This window comes from Myxocyprinus asiaticus, chromosome 39 (assembly GCF_019703515.2).
Source record: "Myxocyprinus asiaticus isolate MX2 ecotype Aquarium Trade chromosome 39, UBuf_Myxa_2, whole genome shotgun sequence".
Taxonomy (NCBI): domain Eukaryota; kingdom Metazoa; phylum Chordata; class Actinopteri; order Cypriniformes; family Catostomidae; genus Myxocyprinus; species Myxocyprinus asiaticus.
In genome coordinates, this window is record NC_059382.1 from 25541125 (window position 1) to 25560944 (window position 19820).

At 36.8% G+C, this 19820-nt stretch overlaps 2 protein-coding genes across 2 annotated transcripts in view; both read right to left on the reverse strand.

Moving 5' to 3' along the window:
* Positions 1–12843, reverse strand: part of LOC127429538 (C2 domain-containing protein 3-like) — a 43721-nt gene extending 30878 nt beyond the window's left edge. The window contains exons 1-17 of the mRNA XM_051678645.1: positions 12682–12843; positions 12077–12343; positions 11755–11912; positions 11382–11578; positions 11145–11272; positions 7860–7986; positions 7602–7739; positions 7279–7426; positions 7088–7173; positions 6721–6909; positions 6518–6627; positions 6293–6411; positions 6054–6185; positions 4136–4561; positions 2118–2269; positions 1722–1965; positions 419–605 (exon numbers count right to left, since the gene is read on the reverse strand). Coding sequence (XP_051534605.1) covers positions 419–605; positions 1722–1965; positions 2118–2269; positions 4136–4561; positions 6054–6185; positions 6293–6411; positions 6518–6627; positions 6721–6909; positions 7088–7173; positions 7279–7426; positions 7602–7739; positions 7860–7986; positions 11145–11272; positions 11382–11578; positions 11755–11912; positions 12077–12343; positions 12682–12733 — 2860 coding nt within the window. The 5' untranslated portion in view covers positions 12734–12843. The remainder of the gene's footprint in view (positions 1–418; positions 606–1721; positions 1966–2117; positions 2270–4135; positions 4562–6053; positions 6186–6292; positions 6412–6517; positions 6628–6720; positions 6910–7087; positions 7174–7278; positions 7427–7601; positions 7740–7859; positions 7987–11144; positions 11273–11381; positions 11579–11754; positions 11913–12076; positions 12344–12681) is intronic.
* A 2505-nt stretch (positions 12844–15348) lies between these two features.
* Positions 15349–18114, reverse strand: LOC127429588 (mediator of RNA polymerase II transcription subunit 29). The gene is made up of 4 exons (XM_051678710.1): positions 17915–18114; positions 17760–17830; positions 17288–17372; positions 15349–16626 (listed from the first exon to the last, which is right to left on the reverse strand). Exons 1-4 carry the CDS (start codon positions 18086–18088, stop codon positions 16402–16404), a joined length of 555 nt encoding a protein of 184 aa, XP_051534670.1. The 5' UTR covers positions 18089–18114; the 3' UTR covers positions 15349–16401.
* Between the last annotated feature and the right edge of the window lie 1706 nt (positions 18115–19820).

A 19820-nucleotide genomic window follows, 5' to 3' on the forward strand; every position in this document is an offset into this window, starting at 1 on the left:
AATCTTGACACCAGCAGTCTCCTTGGCAATCGTAATTTCAAGCTCGTTTACACTTCCTAGCGCCATCTAGCACTCTGCACATGCGTCAAGCACTCGGAAGTGTAATTGAGCTTGAAATCATGATCGTACCTAGAGACTGCAATAGTAACATTTATAGTGAAAAGTTGTATTTTGAAACTGATTGGATCAGTCCTGAAGAAATGGATTTAATCACTGGAGTCATATGGATTACTTTTAATTTGCCTTTATGTGCTTTTGGGGGCTTCAAAATTTTGGTCACCATTTACTTGCATTGTATGGACCTACAGAGCTGAGATATTATTCTAAAAATCTTTGTTTGTGTTCTGCAGAAGAAAAAAAGTCTTACACATCTTGGATGGCATGAGGGTGAGTAAATGATGAGAGAAAAACAGCTTACTGCTTTCAACAATATTAGGATCCATGTCCTCTGTTGACTCTTCAGTTTGTGCAGGGAAGGAGTACTGGATGTAGCAGTCAGCTTCTCCCCACACTGTGGATTGTAGAGGCATCAGACCCTTGACTCGCTCTACTCGGACCATGAAGACATGCTCACGTAGAACATCTGCTGAAGCACTGCCACTCACCTATAAGAACAATCACACACACACATACACAGACAGTATAAGTCTGTGTTGAGAGCCATTCATTTAAAGGAATAGTCGACACAAAAGTTCAAATTCTGTCATCATTTACTCACTCTCATTTCATGCCAATTTCATCTGTGTATGCATATACTGTATACAAATATGATTGTGTGATGATAATAAAAAAAAAAATTCCATTGGTTCTCGTGAGCCTCATAACTGACCATGACACTGCAAATTTGAATGGAGTGAATAAAATTTGAGAGCAACAATGAAGAGCAAGATTTCAGAGAATAACAACTTAAATTTCAGTCCGTTCCTCATGTAAAGCTCTTGTATGACTTTTAAGAAATACAGCTCACGGGCCTGGGTAGCTCAGCGAGTAAAGATGCTGACTACAACCCCTGGAGTCGCGAGTTTGAATCCAGGGCGTGCTGAGTGACTCCAGCCAGGTCTCCTAAGCAACCAAATTGGCCCAGTTGCTAGGGAGGGTAGAGTCACATGGGGTAACCTCCTCGTGGTCGCTATAATGTGGTTCTCGCTCACGGTGGGGCGCGTGGCGAGTTGTGCGTGGATGCCGCGGAGAATAGCGTGAAGCCTACGCGGTAATGCGCTATGTCTCTGCAGTAACACACTCAACAAGCCATGTGATAAGATGTGCGGATTGACGGTCTCAGACACAGAAGCAACTGAGATTCGTCCTCTGCCACCCGGATTGAGACGAGTCACTTTGCCACCATGAGGACTTAGAGCGCACTGGGAATTGGACATTCCAAATTGGGGAGAAAATTTAAAAAAGAAAAGAAGAAGAAAAAAATATATATAGCTCACAAGTCATACAGACTACATTTGCGTATTTTTATTTTTACTTTTTTGAGAGAGAGTTTGGAGATTGACAGCCCCGGGTCACTATATGCTTTCACTATATGGGAAAAAGTGGAGTAAACATTCTTTAAAACTCCTCATTTTGGGTTTCACAGAAGAAATAAAGTCATATGGGTTTGGAACAACATGATAGTGGAAAAAAAAAAATGAATTATTTTCTATAAGAACAAATCAAACACTCTGCATTCTTCAACACTTGCTTTGAGTTGTTTTTAAGTAAAGTGAACTAGCCTTTGTTTCTGTGTGTGCCTGGTGGTCTAACATGTGAGCAGGTCGAGGCAGCAGTGATACACGGGTCAGCTCATCATCTCTCATTTGCTGTAGTGCTGTGATCTGTTGAGCTACACCCATTGCTAAACACACCCTGAGGTTCCCACGATTGCTTCCAGTGAAAACGTTAATGACAGGCATATAACAGTCCACCCCAACCACTGGATACTGAGACTGAAAGAGCAGCTCAGAGATCTTGGGGTCTCTGAAGAAAAATTCCAAAAGAATACAAATTACACTTTAGAAATTATATCAAAACATGATATTTATAAAGTATTACCAGAAAAATTATTATTTTTTTTTTACCATGCATGAGACAGTACATGCACGTGTAAAGATTTACTTTCTAAGACCTACCTGAAGGACATGTAGAACTGGTGGAGAGATATTTTCACTAAGCCTAGAAGTTTATCATGATCTGAGCTGCTGGCTCTCAACCAAACCTCAATGACCATCACGTTGTTCTTCATTCTCTCCAACAGTCTGGAAGTCAGTGCAATTGGAGCCACCTACATGGCATAAGAGAAAAAAATAACTAGATTCTGAAGATAATAAGAGTGGTGCTTCACCAGTTCGGAATTATTTTTTTTTCTGAATGGTTTTAAGTGCATTGCTACGTGATTTGTAGGGTATTCTGGCTGGTTGATATAGGTGGTTATTTATTTACTAGTCAAAAAATCCCACACTCAAGTAGTCTATGTGTTGTTTTCACCTGTTTTATCATCCACCAGACTAAAATCGTCTGATCAATTAGAAAAGTAATAGCACTGCTCTCCTCATAAAGCTGCATAATTTGAGGTATCATTCATAGAACAAACAGTGCAGGACAATTTACACAGCAAAGTTTATCACGTACATTGGACTGGGTTTTTTTTTTTAATCCATGACATTAAAGTAATACGCACGGCAGCGGACACAGACGTGAATGAGCTGCTCATGTGCAAACAGAGTTGCTAAGGACCAATCAATTTTAGGGGCAGTGGTGGCTCAGCGGTTAAGGCTCTGGGTTACTGATCAAAAGGTCGGGGGTTCAAGCCCCAGCACCACCAAGATGCCACTGTTGGGCCCTTGAGCAAGGCCCTTGACCCTATCTGCTCCAGGGGCACTGTATCATGGCTGACCCTGCACTCTGACCCCAGCCTAGCTGGGATATGTGAAAAAGAAGAATTTCACTGTATATGTGCAAATGTATAATGTGTGATAAATAAAGAAAATTATAATTATTATTAATTAATAGTTCAGCCAAAAATGAAAATTATCTCATTATTTACTCACCTTCATGTCATCTCAGATGTGTATGACTTTCTTTATTCTGCAGAACACAAACAAAGATTTTTTTTAAAGAAATCTCAGCAAAACTTTGAAGCTACAGAAATCACATAAAAGCAGCATAAAAGTAATTCAGTTTATTCCATGTCTTCTGAAGTAATCCAATCGTTTTTGGGTGAGAATATTCCAAAATATAACTCCTTTTTCACAGTATATCCTGTCATTGCAGTCCCTAGGCATGATCATGATTTCAAGATCGATTACACTTCCTTGTGCTTGACACATGCGCAGAGCGCTAGATGGCGCTAAGAAGTGTGATCGAACTTGAAATCATGATGGCCAAGGAGACTGCTTGTGTCAAGATTTATAGTGAAAAAGGAGTTATATTTTGGTCTGTCCTCATCTAAAACTGATTGGATCACTTCAGAAGACACAAATTAAACCACTGGAGTCATATGGATTAATTTTATGCTGCCTTTTTGTGCTTTTAGGATCTCCAAAATGTTGGTCACCATTCACTTGCATTGTATGGACCAACAGAACTAAGATATTCTTCTAAAAATCTGTGTTTGTGTTCAGCCGAAGAATGAAAGTCATACACATCTGAGATGGCATGAGGGTGAGTAAATTATGAGAGAATAAAATTTTTTAAGTGAACTGTTCTTGTAAGTATAAATAATAGTAATAGCGATGCTTTCTGCAGCAAACACCACTATAAAACCAATAAAGCATATGATTACACTGCTTTCTTGAATACATAATCAATTCTGATTGGTCTTAAAAGGTCTTTCTAAAAAGGAACTGGCCAAATCTAATAAAATAATTTAAACTCAAATCACTAATTTATGTCCATTTATTTATTTATTTGGCAAGTATCCATGTAATAGGTGAGATGATGTACAGTTACCTGGTCATTATCGCAAAATAAACCACCACAGGGTCATCACCCTGTATTACCCTAAAGGGGTTTTGTGAAAATGATGGCTGACTGTACATTATCCATTATGTATTACAATACTAATGCCATGCAATGTTGTACATAAGATAATATCTCAAGCAACTTCCTATATTTCTCCATAGTGCTGCATCAGTGCAAATGCACTAACCTGTACAAAATTAAATATTGGATGTTTTTGTCCCCAGCTGACCGTCGATCGAGCAGTCTCATCAGATCCGAGCAGCTTACAATTCAAGTAGACATTGGGCTGCATGGGTGCACAATTAAAATCTTTCCCATCAGGGACCATGAGCAACGTATGAAGCAAAATCTCTGTTTCCTCCACTTCCTGTTGCAAAGGCTTGTGTGGAGAGGTCTGGTGTCTGGCGTTTGGCAATGTGGATCGAGATCTGGTTTGAGGCATTAGGATACTCTGGACTGGATGAAGTCCAGCACTAGGAGATGGGCCACTCTTCTGCCCATCATCCTCTTCAATCAAGCGGGACATGGGGGCTTTTTGCAGACTCAGCCCTTTCCTTCCAGGCCTTTTTTTGGTGGTGAAGTCATTCTTGTCTAATGCTAGTTGAAATGACACCTTAAAAAAAAATAAAAAAATAATCCTACTATAACTATTTTTAAACAGCACTTTGCTTATTCTTTTATAATTATTATGCATGCAGTTTTTATGAACTCGTATCAAATGAGAGGCTATATGAAATATTTGTACTTTTTAAAATTCATTTGTTCCACCACAGCACCATATAAAATGAACTTGTCAAAGGGATTGTTCACCCCTCATGATATCCCAGGTGTGTATGACTTTCTTTCTTCACCAGAACATATTTGAAGAAAAATAAAAAAATAAATATCGTAGCTCAGTAGGTCCTTAAAATGCAAGTGAATGGAGATTTTTCTTTTGAAGCTCTAAAAATCACAGAGAGTCAGCATAAACGTCATCCATACGACACCAGCTGTTAAAATGTATGTCTTCTAAAGTGACACGATTGCTTTTGGTACGAAAAAGATAAATATTTAAGTAATTTTTTTTTAACTCTAAAACATGCTTCCGGTCAGGAGCGGTACTAACGTGATGTAATCGCATTGGCATTGGAAACACGCAAGAACTGACGCACGTGCGACACACCCGGAAGAGGAGCGCTGTTTACAAGTGAGGAGGAACGCCGTACAGTACCTTGGTTGGTTTTGATCTGTATTATCTGCTTCTTTACTCACATGCTGAGTGACTCAAGCTAGTTCTCCTAAGCAACCAAACTGGCCCGGTTGCTAGGGAGGGTAGAGTCACATGATAAACCTCCTCGTGGTCACTATAATGTGGTTTGCTCTCAGTGGGGCGCGTGGTGAATTGTGCATGGATGCTGCGGAGAATAGGGTGAAGCCTCCACATGTGCTATATCTCCGTGGCAACGCCCTCAACAAGCCACGTGACAAGATGCGTGGATTGACTGTCTCAGACGCAGAGGCAACTGAGATTCATCCTCCGCCACCCGGATTGAGGCAAGTCACTACGCCACCATGAGGACTTAGAGAGCATTGGGCATTCCAAATTGGGGAGAAAAATATATAAAAAATATACTTAAATATTAATCTTTTTTGCACCAAAACTTATTGTCTCACTTTAGAAGGCATTAATGTAACCGTTGGAGTCATATCAATGACATTTATGCTGACTATCTGTGATTTTTAGAGCTTCAAAAGAGAAATCACCATTCACTTGTATTTTAAGGACCTACTGAGCTGAGATATTTTTCTATTTTTCTTCAAATGTGTTCTGGTGAAGAAAGTCAGACACACCTGGGATATCATGAGTGTGAGTAAATGATGAGAGAATTTTTCATTTTTGAGTGAACCATCCCTTGAAGGCAAAAGGTTGATTACAAACTTTAAAAAAAAACTAAAAACAAATGGTGATCAGATACTTGACCTAAGATGTAGAATTTCCCTTTCACATTCATATTAAAATTGTGACCTAAAATCTTGATACTGCTTAAAGAAAGTTCAAAGATATACTACGCATTTACCAATGTAAGAACCAAAAAATAAAATAAAAGATTTGGTCTGTACATTACCTTCAGAGGACCAACTGCCTGTTTATCAGTTTTTCCATCAGGTCTTTGAACAGGCAGGGCAGCAGAAATGTTCATTGATTCACTTTGCAAAAGAGTGCTCAGAGAAAATGTTGCTGTTCCAATGAGAGCAGGCTGAAGTGTCAAACAAGAACAAGATTAGGCTTTCAACTTCCAAAATGTATATACAATTTTTGGAGTTTTGACAGTTTGACAGTGTTTGCATTTTATTTTGCACTTACTGTCTTTTGAAAGCTATTTCTGCAGTAGATATTTAATGAGATGTTCATCTCCCACCATTGTTTAATAGATGACCTACTGAATCTCACAGGAAACAAACTTTGGTGCTCAAACATTACCACTGAAAAAACAAAAATGAATGGCCAGTTTGTTTCACTACTTCTTAGTTTTTTTTTTTTGTTGTTGTTGTTTTTTTTTTTGAAGTTCTCTAAATTACATGTACTTACCCCCCTCTAAAATTTTACTAGAGATGACTTTTGTGAACTCTAAAGGCACCAGACTGATGTCATCATATTTGGTAGAGACCAGTGGGAAGAGGTACTCTACAATATAAGTGCTACAGAGACATGACAAATACATATAAACTTAGCCTCGCAATGTCTAATTTCCAAACTTTGTCTGAAAATACAACATTTCTTAAAGGTTGTACCATTTCTTTGTAGTGAGGGGCCGGGGTGGTCTTCCTTTTTTAGAAATATTTCTTGGCGTGTCTTCGGGAACTTTTAACTCACTGATGATAACTCTGGCAAAACGAACATCACCAAGCAAAGCTATCTTATCCGCACTCAGGCCAGAGAAACCATCTTCTGTTTCTGAATGCACATCATCAGAATCCAGCCTTTAAAAACACATAGGCAAGTTACACAAAAGCACACATGAACAATAACAGTAGAAATGGAAATTATATTTCTGTCCTTTTATAATGCAAAAAAGAAAAAAGAAAAAGCTGCATTTATGACATTTTATTCTATTTTCTCAAAGTAATCAGCATTCCTTCTTGCAAACGTGTAACTAACCGAGCATTTTTATCTGGGCTTGTGTGCACTTTCTTCCCTGCAGTGTCTTTCCTCTGATGGTCCTCTTCCAAACATTCATCTGATACCTGAAAAAGGAAAAACTAAATTTACACATGGAAAGTTTTGTGGAAAATACATATGATGGGCATTGCATGAGAGCACTTATTTGAGTTGTTGATCAGATGTCTTACAGAATTTTTGTAGAAGAGGTTCTCTAGAAGACTTTGATCATATTGAGGGTCATTGAGCTCACTGTCCATAAGCACACTACTGTGATCAGATAGAGACTCTGGAGGTGAACCCTCTCCATCCCAGAACTGCAGCGCTGATCCATTAACACTGAGGAGAAGTTACATGTTTTTAACAGACATATCTTGCAAACAATGGCAAGGAAATAAAAATTCAACTCAGCTAGCTCTGTGAAAACAATTATTAAAGGGGAAAAAAATCCATCAAGCATTTTTAACCAAAGTAAACGATTTTCGTTCACTAAAATAATCGTAAACTTGGCAACCTTCCCAGAAGGAGATCCACAGCCATGTCCTCTGTGTTGGCTTCATGTTGACTTGCTTCATCAAGGTCGTGAGAAGGATGCTGGAGTTCGGACTGAAGGATGTTCTCCAGAAACTGTCCTGATGAAGGTCTGGGTGGCCTTTAGGAGGAACCAGCTGTTTAATACAATTTATCATCTACATTCTGCTATTCTGTTGTCTATTTGGACCTTTCATTGGTATTTGAAGGAAATATTGTGATATGTAAATGGAGTCCATACAAAGCTTCAGTGTTGTCTCTGGAAATGGGCTGGATAATATCCTTCAGAGGAACATCTGACTCTACATCTGTCTTTAAGGCTGAAACCACCATGGCATTTCTGAGCTTGCTACCACGCTCCAGAAGAACTGGAAAATTCAAGTTGATATAAATAAACAAACAAATAAATACTTGATACATTATTTACTCTGTAATTTAATAAATACTAGGACTGGGTAAAAATATAGATTTTTCCGAAGCATCGCAATCTTCATTTGAACGATCTTGATATTGATTCTTTTTTTTTTTTTTTAATCCCCTTTTCTTCCCAATTTGGAATGCCCAATTCCCACTACTTAGTAGGTCCTCGTGGTGGCACGGTTACTCACCTCAATACGGGTGGCAGAGGACAAGACTCAGTTGCCTCCGCTTCTGAGACCGTCAATCCGCGCATCTTATCACGTGGCTCGTTGTTCATGACACCGCGGAGACTCACAGCATGTGGAGGCTCATGCCACTCTCCACGATCCACGCACAACTTACCACGCACCCCACTGAGAGCGAGAACCACTAATCACGACCACAAGGAGGTTACCCCATGTGACTTTACCCTCCCTAGCAACCGGGCCAATTTGGTTGCTTAGGAGACCTGGCTGGAGTGACACAGCACACCCTGGATTCGAACTCACGACTCCAGGGGTGGTTATCAGCGTCAATACTCACGAGCTACCCAGGCCCCGATATTGATTCTTAAATCCCTAGATCGATTTTTTTTACATTATGCACAGCCCTCTACTACAATGAGAACAAAATCACTTGCATTTATAACCAAATTTCCATGCAATCCATTTGTCATTGAATAATGTCTCTCTTAATTCCCTTTCTGTTTTTTACAGTCAGTTGTTGATCAAATACAAAAAACAAAACAACATTAAATTCTTATCACACAAAGCACGGATGAGGTAAAGAAGCCATTAGAGTTCTCTCTTGTTAATATGCGCTCAACAGGCCAATTTCACACTTCTGGGGTTGTTGCTTCCGGGGGTGCCCCTCACAGGGTAAACTTACTTCCGGTATTAACAACGGCCATTGAAATGTGAGCAAGATCTGCTGAAATCAAAGTCTTCAAACAAATTAAATAGCGTGTAAATGTTTGATCTGACTTTTTGCTTTATTGTCAACTCTACAGAGCTAATTCGGAGCTTGATTGTGGTAAAAGAAGATAACGTGACTGAATCCAGCATATTCAGTGAGAAATTTGAGCTGCTGCTAGCCCTAGACTACACCGGTAATAAATAACTTGTGAATTCGCTGTCATTTCATTCTCTGTCTCTTTATTATTGCAAGTGATAACAGCACATTGTGTGTGGAGAAAATCATCAGCAGCCTGCTCCCCTCCCTGTACAGATGATCACTCGCACCATGGACACTTTCATAAACAGGGACACTTTCATAAACAGGGACACTTCTGTCATCTCTCTCTCCGATATTTCATCTCATTCACATGCTTCTGACACCATCATAAAGCTAAGTATGATAAAGTTTTTTTTTCTTTTCATTTTTAATATTTTTTTATTATGTAGCTAATATTATTACTCTGTTAAACTGTAATGGCTCTTATGGCTGCTCATCGTTATCTTAAAGTCTGTAAACCTGTGCTGTAATAATCGATGTAGTGCTTATGCCAATTTATGTACATGTTGTTATTATAATTAGTATTAAATACATTATTGCACAGTTCCTTATTGCTGTCTGTTGATCTTTTACTGGGATGGCGGTGTTCATGTACACTGTATATCATTTATGAAAATAGGTAAATACATTTTAAACGGGACAAGATGACTAACAAAATTTAATTATTTATACTATTAAAAACAGCATTTAATATTTTTGGGAGTTACATACGAGGTTCAGTTAGACATACTGAATTTTATTTGTATTTTTGCATCTGTGCTGTGATCTGTGTATATTTAGCTTTTTAACATTTATTTCCCGTGATATGGTGATGAGAGGAGGGAAATTGTTGAAAGAATATTCCTGCTGAAACGGGAGCTGGTGAAGAAACCATCGCAGCGCTGCATTTGAGCACATAAACTCAAAAGAGACTGCGGCCTGAACAGCCGAATCAGTTGGGAAAAGATGATAAATCATTTCTGTGTATATTATGTGTAAAACTGACTATGCAGAAGAGATAAGAAGCATTATTAGAGGTAAATATTAACTACAGCCAATAGCCGCAAACCTGTAGCAGAAGAAGCTGTACCCTGCAGTGACGTAGTTTCCAATTCTTGTGAAATTTAGGTGCTCTTTACAGAACTGCCAGTTTTCTTAAAGAGACAGTACCGGTTTTTAGCAGGTGTTCAACAAATCAAAGACCTTATTCACGCTAGCGCCATCTTTGATTTTTAATAGGAATGACAACGAGGCTATGAGGGATAGACTTACAGTCACTTCAATGGGCTGTACTGCAGTTTAAAGTGTTTTTGGTTATTTCCACAGACAAAACATTGATAAAATGTCTGTCCAAGAACATTCAGTTGACAAAGAACTCCAGACAACATGAGCTGTGGAAAATCAGATGTGATCTACGGGCTTTTTACAGCTCTATACCGTTCGTGCCATTGAAGAGACTGTAAGTCTATCCCTCACAGCCTCGTTGTCATTCCCATTAAAAATCAAAGATGGCACTAGTGTGAACAAGGTCTATACTTAAAAGTAGTATAAATTAAAAAATAAACATATAATAGTATAGTAAAAAAATATAATATATGCAGTATAACATATTTATTGATGGAATACATGGATCTGTTCATTTTTAAAAAGCTAAAATGTGACCAAAAAAAATAAAAATAAAAATATATATAATTAATAAAATTAATATTTTCATAATGTACCTTGTTAGAAGGTCCCCAGTATAATTAACAGCATTTATTTCATATGTAACCAAAATGGACACATAACTGAAATTTACCCGCTTGAATCGATATGGAATTGAATTAGAATCGAAAGCGTTAATCAGAATCTAATCGAAATGGGGAAATGTTTCAATACCCAGCCCTATTAAATACTGTAACTTGCATATATATTTCTGTATTTTGGTATATTTGTCTTCAGAGCTGCCAAAATGACCATAAATGTCTGTAAAGGAAAAAAAAAATTTGGTAGAGTGCTGCAACATTTTGAAACTGAGCACTCATACAAGCTACATATAAAATGTCTCAGGATGAATCTAAATAGTGTAAATATGTCATCCAAGTATTAAGCCAAAATTTTGCTGTGTGCCTTCACAGTAATGTGACAAAAATACCTGACAAAAGGTTGACAGATGATTGGCCGTTTGCTGGGAGAGTTTGAGCTGGAATAACTTTAGGTTTTCCAGTAGAGAAAGATGGCATGATGTTACTGCTTTCTTGAAGATACAGGTAATCCTTCCCCCTAAAACAAAAATTAATTAAGATTAAAGAAATCATTTGCAACAGATTTTATTCCACAACGGTCTTTCAACAATCAAAAGAGCAAAAAAAAAAGGTTTAAACAAACAAACTGGGGCATGTGGTTAGAACTGCCACCAACTGTCTCCTTCTCAGTGTTACTCGGGAGAGGTTGATCCAATGATGTCACCACAGGCATGTTCTGGTCAGTTATTAGTGCAGGAGCCTGGGCATCAAGGCTCATATCTGTCGTAGGTACTGAGCTACTGCTGTCATATCCTTCCGTTAATGGTTCCAGAGCAAGTGTGATCTATGGTACACATGAAACAATAATGCACAATTAAAATGCCAACCAACAATAAATAAAAAACAAAATCTAAGAAAACACAGATATAACACAAAAAAAAAAACAGCTGATAAACTGCAAAGCAAAAGCAAATAGATCTAGGAGTTATACCCAGTATTTCAGCTAAGCATCATGCCCACCTGGAGTTCCCCAAGTTTTTCAGATGTCGGGGAAATAAGAGTGAAATATCCATGTATGGAGTGAGACAAAGAGAGTCGGGCAATCCCAGGGATTTGAACTCGAGCGATAGGCAAATGATCAACCTTTGTAAGCACATCCAGCACCAATGAGCCCATATCTGTGAACAAAACAATACTGTTAAATTAATCACCAAACATATGTAATAGTCCTGTTTGCTTCACATGAATAAACCTGCACATACTCAAAGGAAAATCAACCAGTGAACATATGCTGTCATGATAATGTCTCATGTGAATTCGAGTCAACTGTCTCATCCGTCACCTGTGAGATAAGACGTAAGCTGTTTTGGTCCACATCTTACTGGAAAGCGGGCAGTGGATTTAAACCCTTTCTGTTCAACGTGTCCATCTCTGGGCCTAAAGAAGGTGCCATTGGAAGACTCTCCCCACCATCGCAGTCGGATCAGAGTCACAGGAGGAGGTTTGACGATGGTCCACAGCACTTTACTTACTGTAAACCTGAGGAAACATCTCAGCTGCCCCTCCACTAAAGGAGGAATACTGGTGGATGGAGACACATCACTGAGCACTGGGAAGATTCAAAATAACATAGAGTGAGCAAAATTATTAAGATATTTATGTAGAAAACATACATTTAAAGCAGACTTTTCCAAACTTCTAAACTTTTGATTAGAAAGGGTTTCTTAGAATATATTTTTTAACAAGCAGTCAAAGTTTTACACTTTACCAGCAACAAATATAAGCATGAGACTTGACTTTATGTCTCAAAACCAAGTAAGCTGTCTACTGAGAGTACACACTAGGTTTTGAGACACAGCCTTTATCCTCTCTAAGGTTTGTGGTTTTAAAAAAACTCTATTGTAATAGCGTTTAACAACAAATAGCCTCTAAAAGAATGTTAGTTACCACTTTTTCTGTTGCTTATGCCCTTTGAGGGTTTCACCCTTTTATTCTTCATTCCTTACATCGAGAGTGTTCTCAATAAATATGATCAATGTAGCAAAGCTTTCATACTTTGTTGACAGTTGCGTTCATAAACATAATACCGCTGAGCAACGACACGACCAATCAAATCAAAGGCACGACTTCTTCTTTGTTTAGACAATCAGACACAGGATTTTCTAGCGCCGCTAATGGAAGAAAGTGGAACTACACGAGGGAAAACCGTACGCATTTCATACTGTAATGTTACATATTTTTGCTCTGATGACTTAGAGGGTTTAACAAAATTGACACTAAACATCCTAAAAATTTGTAATCATAATCCCAAGACGTTTAAAGTCATGCTTCTTGAGTCTATTTTACTTCCAAACAACAAAATAGTTCACTGAACAACATTCAAGTTAGTTTATGATGTTAAGCAAAGTTAAGAAAGGAGGCAATAATTGACACTTAAAAATATATAATTTTGTATAATTTTAACCACATGGTGCAGGCACATCTAAAAATGTCCTTAGTTTAAGCACTGTGATTCTTTTTTCAGTGGATGGGCTCTCTACCCCTTTATCTTTATCATTTGAGTTAGTAGTACTTAAAATCTTAAGCCAAAGAAGTTCAAGGAACTCACAATAATTAATCTTCTTTATGTATCACTCTAAGTTCACCTTAAAATTGACATTTTGTGTTGTAATGCAAATCAAGTACAGCTAAAATGTTATTAGTATGAAGGCCACGTTTCTGAGAAGTTATTTTTTAATACATTGTTTTTTGAGCCAACAAATGTTTTTTTTTTTTGTGTGTGTGTGTGTGTGTGTGTGTGTACCTATTGTCAGGATTCCCACCTGTTTTGACCACTGTTGGTTTTTTTTTTTTTTTTTTTTTAATCTACTTTTGTTTCACCTATTTTCTCTTATCTTCCACATTCATAATCATCCATATATTTTATGATTATGTATCTTTATTCTAATCAATTAACTTTCTTCTTACATGTACATGTAATATTTATGTTATCTGAGGTGTGATTGAGGGCCTGTGCCAGGAATGCAGTAACAGTGATTATTCATTAGCCCAGCTCCTAAAAAATATGCATTTAAATTGTATTACATTTATTCATAAATAGCCACATACATACATATTGAATACACCGATCTGCCACAACATTAAAACCGCCTGCCAAATATTGTGTAAAAACCAGCCCTTCTGGCATCAGCAATCATGCCACGGTCCAAATCACTGCATTGTACTGCTGCCACATGATTCGCTGATTAGATAATCGCATGGATGATTGTTGGTGCCAGATGGGCTGGTTTGAGTATTTCTGTAACTGCTGATCTCCTGGGATTTTCACACACAACAGTCTCTAGAATTTACTCTGAATGGTGCCAGAAACAAAAAACATCCAGTGAGCGGCAGTTCTGTGGACGGAAACACCTTGTTGATGAGAGAGGGCAACAGAGAATGGCCAGACTGGTTCGAACTGACAAAGTCTCCGGTAACTCAGATAACCACTCTGTGCAATTGTGGTGAGAAGAATATAATCTCAGAATGCTGTTCTGAGGTGCGGGTTGGCGCTGTTTTGGTGGCACGAGTGGGACCTACACAATATTAGTCAGAAGTTTTAATGTTGTGGCTGATCGGTGTATATATATATATATATATATATATTCAACAATCATGTATTTAATCAACCATTAACTAACCACTTGATTCACTCTTCATTTCATATCTGAATGTACAAACAGAGTTCATGGCATTAGTATAATTTTACTCTAATATTATTGTTTCTATTCATGGTTCGTAAAAGTAACCATTGATATATTTTTTATTTTAATCATTAATTATTTTGGAGTACATTTTACAACTTTTGTGTATTAGTAGGCCAAATTAAATATTCCTTAAAGTAATTCTGTATTCAGTCAGACTTTAGGCTTCTGTTCTTTCTCTACTTTTTTTCCCCTTATTATTTTGCTGATGGTGAGACCTGCATTCCAACCTAGGCCATATAAAGGCTGTGGCTACCCTGCTACCCTGTCTAAATTATCTAGTTGTAGATGTGTTATAGTACATTTTTAACATGTGACTCTAGCAAAGCAAAATATTTGGAACTTCAGGAAGAGAAATATTCACAACTAATAGCTAACCTCTGACACCTGCATACAAGTCTACTAGACCTATGATGACAACTTGATTAATGGTACGACTACCTAATTATTGCCTGTTTGAAGGCGGATCTAGAATCTGTTTTCATATTGTAACCTGTCAGAATCTTAAAAAAACCCTGTAACAATTACATTTTTGCATATGAATATAATTACTGATGTCTCTTATGTTAAGTAGTTTTCACTTCTGACTTTCACTCTGTTCATGCATGTTGAAACTGCAGACAACAACTTCAGTAAATTCTCTCCAGCTGATTGAAATCCTGACTCTGAGTGGTTTATCCATTATTTATTTTGGGGACCAAGCTGTTTTCCCCATACCACTGAATTTCCATGACTTCTCCAGGAAATTTTTAAGAATAATTTTGATTCAGACCAATATGGTAATGAATAATTTTGACCTATTTATGGACAGTTTAACTAATTCAGTGAATAGAACCGACTCAAAAGAATGATTCATTGACAAACTGAACAATGGCTTTGGAGCGTGTTTTATTGCGAGCATGTTATATACACAAAAGCAATAGAAAAATCTAGCTCATAAAATATTTTAGAGTAGTGAAAAACTAGAAGAAAAAAAAAATATATATATATATATATATTTTCTCTATAGAAAATTCCATGACTTTTAAGATTTCATTAATTTATATGACTTTTCCAGGCTTGGAAAACACTATTTTAAATATCCCTGATATTTCCAGGTTTTCCATAACCGAACCCTGTATCCTACTAAATTATTGGCTTAAGTATGTGACAGTCAGATAAACTTTACTAGTGTTATTTCTATTTTAAGGGAGACCTGTGACTGCAAGTCATTAATAAGAAGCTGCTTGATGGCAAGTAATCTGTTGGACTGCTTAATACACTCATTCACTCTTGTGCTGGAACAACAGGATTCAGAATATAAAAAATAAAAAAACGTATTCAGAAAATAAACTAACAATATCACTTGACCTGGTCAATTAACCCTGGTGAATCCTGGCTTACCAGCAATTCTGTATTATATGTTCGTGTTCGGAAAATTTAGTGCAGTGATAAAATTAGCCTCCAGTAACTACAAAGTGATATTTTTGTGTGGTGAAGTTAACATATTTAAATTTGGTGACCAGCAACCCAACTGGAACTAGGCTATTAATTATCTGAGTTTTATTTATTTATTAATTGTACAGCTTTTTTTAAAGAGAAAAATTACTCTGGTACAGTAAAGGTACCAACTTGCAATGTAGGAAGTACAGTTAAATGTCCAAAAGAAGTAGAGGTTACTCTTGTTATTTTTGTAACAACTAATTCCACAGAGAAAAGAACATAGATCTGCCATGTTATCTAGCAAGTTTGATTTACTGCAAATTCATTTTAATACACTACAAAACATATATACCATTCAAGAACATTTGGGTCACAATAGCTAAAGTAAACAAGACAAATCCAAATGAAAAGTAAAAAAAAAAAAAAAAAAATTCAAACAACATCAAAAAGTTATGAAAAACACAAAGACATATTAATGGAAAATAAATACATTTGTCAATTACTAATTACAAGCTCCCTGGCCCTTTCCAGCAATCTTTTTTGAACACTCCAAAAGAGCATTATGGATGTCTTTAGCACATGAAATCTGTGATTTTATCATACTTAGATACTGTGAGTAAGACAGAGACTCTGTTTGCACCGTGTCTGGCTTGGTGGCTGTAGGTACGAGATTGGGAGAATGCTTTGTGCTGTCGATGCTCTGCGAGAGGCACTCGTGGGCCAGCCGCTGAAGACAAAAAGAGAACAAGAATCTGTTAAAGTAACAGTTCACCCAAACATTTAAATTCTTGCATCATTTACTCACCCTCATGCCATCCCAGATGTGTATGACTTTCAATGAAAATTTCTGCTCTGTACGTCCATACAATGCAAGTGAATGCCGACAAAAACTTTAAATCACATAAAGGAGCATAAAAGTAATCCAAATGATGCCAACAGTTTACTCCATGTCTTCTAAAGCAAGCTAAGCAGTTTTGGGTGAGAACAGAGCAAAATATAACTCATTTTTCACTGTACATCTTGCCATTGCAGTCTTCAGGCATGATCATGATTTCAAGCTCGATTACACTTCCTAGTGCTTGATGTGCAGAGCACTATTTGGCACTATAGGAAATGTAATCAAGCTTTAAATCATGATCCCCAAAGAGAGTGCTGATGTCAAGAATTATAGTAATACAGGAGTTACGTTTTGGTCTGTTCTCACACAAAATGGATTGGAATGCTTCTAAAGACATGGATTAAACCACTGGAGTCTTATGGATTCATTTCATGCTACCTTTGTGTAGCTTTGAAGTTGCATGGTGACACAATACCATGCATGATGTTTTTTTGTGTTTCCAATGAAAACACAGTACATCCCATAGTATAGCTGAAAATGTGTTTCTTACCAAACAGAGCTCCAGCTGATCACAGAGGGCATAAAACTCCTCCAAACTCTTGTCAAACCGCTGCACGGCTGCATCATTACCCTTTCTAAAAATTGTAAAGTGAATTGTGTTAATGTTTTTGTCCATAAAACACTGTCATGGCAGTGAAGGTTTAACAAAAGAATTACATTGAAGGTGAAAGTTACGTAAAGACACTCCTTACAAACAAGCACTATGGCAGTACCATGTGTCGGATAGTAATACTCTGATATACAATATACTATGATACTAAAGGATTACTATATTCATGAACCACAGTATTTACAAGGTACTCCAAAGAATACAATATCACCATTGTACATTTCGAAGGACCATGTCCAAAGAACTATAATAATAACCATGGTATTTTTTTATTAGTGACTCTGAGGTGTTTCATGAGAAACTGTATGTGTCTGATGATTACAATTCAGAAAGAGTTTCAAAAGAAACTTACTCTGTTGTTCGTTGGCCGTTGTCAATTGCAGTATTATGTCCAAAATTTAAGGAAGCGATTGTCATGACATTCTGAAAACAACAACAAATAAATAGAAATATCAGTTCTATATAATGTGTTTAGATCCCAAGCCCAGTGAAATACTTCCAACAAACCTGTAAACTCTCTTTGAGCTGTGGAATCAACATTTTGAATCTGTGAACGGGGTCAAAATCTTGCTGTTGACTGAGTTGCTGTTGTGGCTGCTGTGCTTGAGTCTGCTGTAAAATTGCCGCTTGTGCTGCCATCTGAGGATTGTTAGTTCCCATCTGCTGCTGCTGAGACGCCATCGTTGATATGAATAATAAACTAAACATTCGACAACTTCCGCTAGAGGATACAGCAATCCACCAGAGGGCGCTGGACGGAACAGAACCTTCTTCTTCTTCTTCTTCTTCTTCTTCTTTTTTTTTTTTTTTTTTTTTTTGGCGATTCGCAGTCTATGTTTATGTCGCCACCTACTGAACTGTAATGCAATCATGATTTATTTAGTTAATCTTTTCCTTTAACATTCCATTCTTTCGTTTTCCTTCTCTCCCTGCTTTCTTACACAACTCCCTTAAAAATAAAGATGCCTTGTCCCTTCTCTAGTTCAATCAAGACCTCATGATTCAGATGGTGCTGCGTGTTCAGCTCCTCCATCCTCCACACAGAACCCCTCATGATCCTAAAAGTGTGGAATGGCATCATTAATCTAATGTATATTCAGGGTTGGGAGGGTTACTTTTGAAATGTATTCCACTACAGATTACAGAATACATGCTGTAAAATGTCAATTGTAACATATTCCGTTAGATTACTCAAGGTCAGTAATGTATTATAAATACTTTGGATTACTTCTTCAGCACTGGTAGATTTTTTCACTTGTTTTGACTATAAAAACTCTGCCAGTACAGTAAGACAAAATACACATGTTAAAAATACATTCTCTGAAAAACCTAAATATCTTATGCAGTGTTGTTTCTAAAACAAGATCAATCTAACTGATCTTGTTTTAAGGATTTTTAGATATTTTAACAGGAAAACAATACAGAAATTATTATCAAGAATACGATTTTTGCCCTAATATCAAAGGTCTTACTAGAAAAAAAGAAATTATGATCCAACGTGAATTTTACTGATAAAAAATATGATCGTGTCTGGTAACGTGCATGTAAAATGGCTAGAAATAGCATTTTAGCTTAGCGTAAAGCTGACAATTTACACAAGTTTTATTTCTATTTCTTCTTCTCCAAACTTACTTCAAACGTACTTCTCTGTCTGCTCATATGAATGTAACACATCATAAGAAAGTGTTTCACCGCTGTTCAAACGCACTTTGGATCGCATCATTTATATGTATAATGTTTTCCATCTGAAAGGACTAAATATTAAATGAAACAAATGACAATAAAATGCAAAGTAATCTCTTCAGTAATCAAAATACTTTTTGAATGTAACTGTATTCTAATTACCAATGATTTAAACTGTAACTGTAGTGGAATACAGTTACTTATATTTTGTATTTTAAATACATAATCCTGTTACATGTATTCCGTTACTCCCAACCCTGTGTATATTAAATTACTTTATTCAAACCTGTACTATTTAAGTACTGCATCAAAATCCTGTACCCAACTTGATCCCTGTTATACTCCCAACCCAAAAAAATTCAAAATCCTTACATTTTTGACCTTTTTTTATTTAAATGTAATATTAACTCTCTTCTCTCCTTTTCATACCTACTACATTCAAATATTACATGCTCAACTGTTTCTTTTCCTCCACAATACTCACATAAACCATTTTCATGTACTCCAATTATATACAGTGATGAATTCAAACCTGAATGCCCAAGTCTTATAATAACCTAGTTATTATAACCTCTACTTTCCTATTTCTTCCACAAATATTCCTTTTACTATCTACCATTTTTGTTTGTTTTTTGTCTTATATAAATGTCTACCCTTACAATCATTATTCCAAACCTCTTGCCATTCTTTAACAATATTTTTCCTTACAATGGATTTAATATCACCTTTA

Bases quoted from the DNA above. Each gene is read 5' to 3' on its own strand.
- LOC127429588 (XM_051678710.1), bottom strand. From the start codon at position 18,088: ATGGCGTCTCAGCAGCAGCAGATGGGAACTAACAATCCTCAGATGGCA. The intron at 17,831-17,914 runs GTTTGTTGGAAG...TGTTGTTTTCAG, and splicing joins AGCTCAAAGAGAGTTTACAG to AATGTCATGACAATCGCTTC. The intron at 17,373-17,759 runs GTAAGTTTCTTT...TACAATTTTTAG, and splicing joins AACGGCCAACGAACAACAGA to AAAGGGTAATGATGCAGCCG.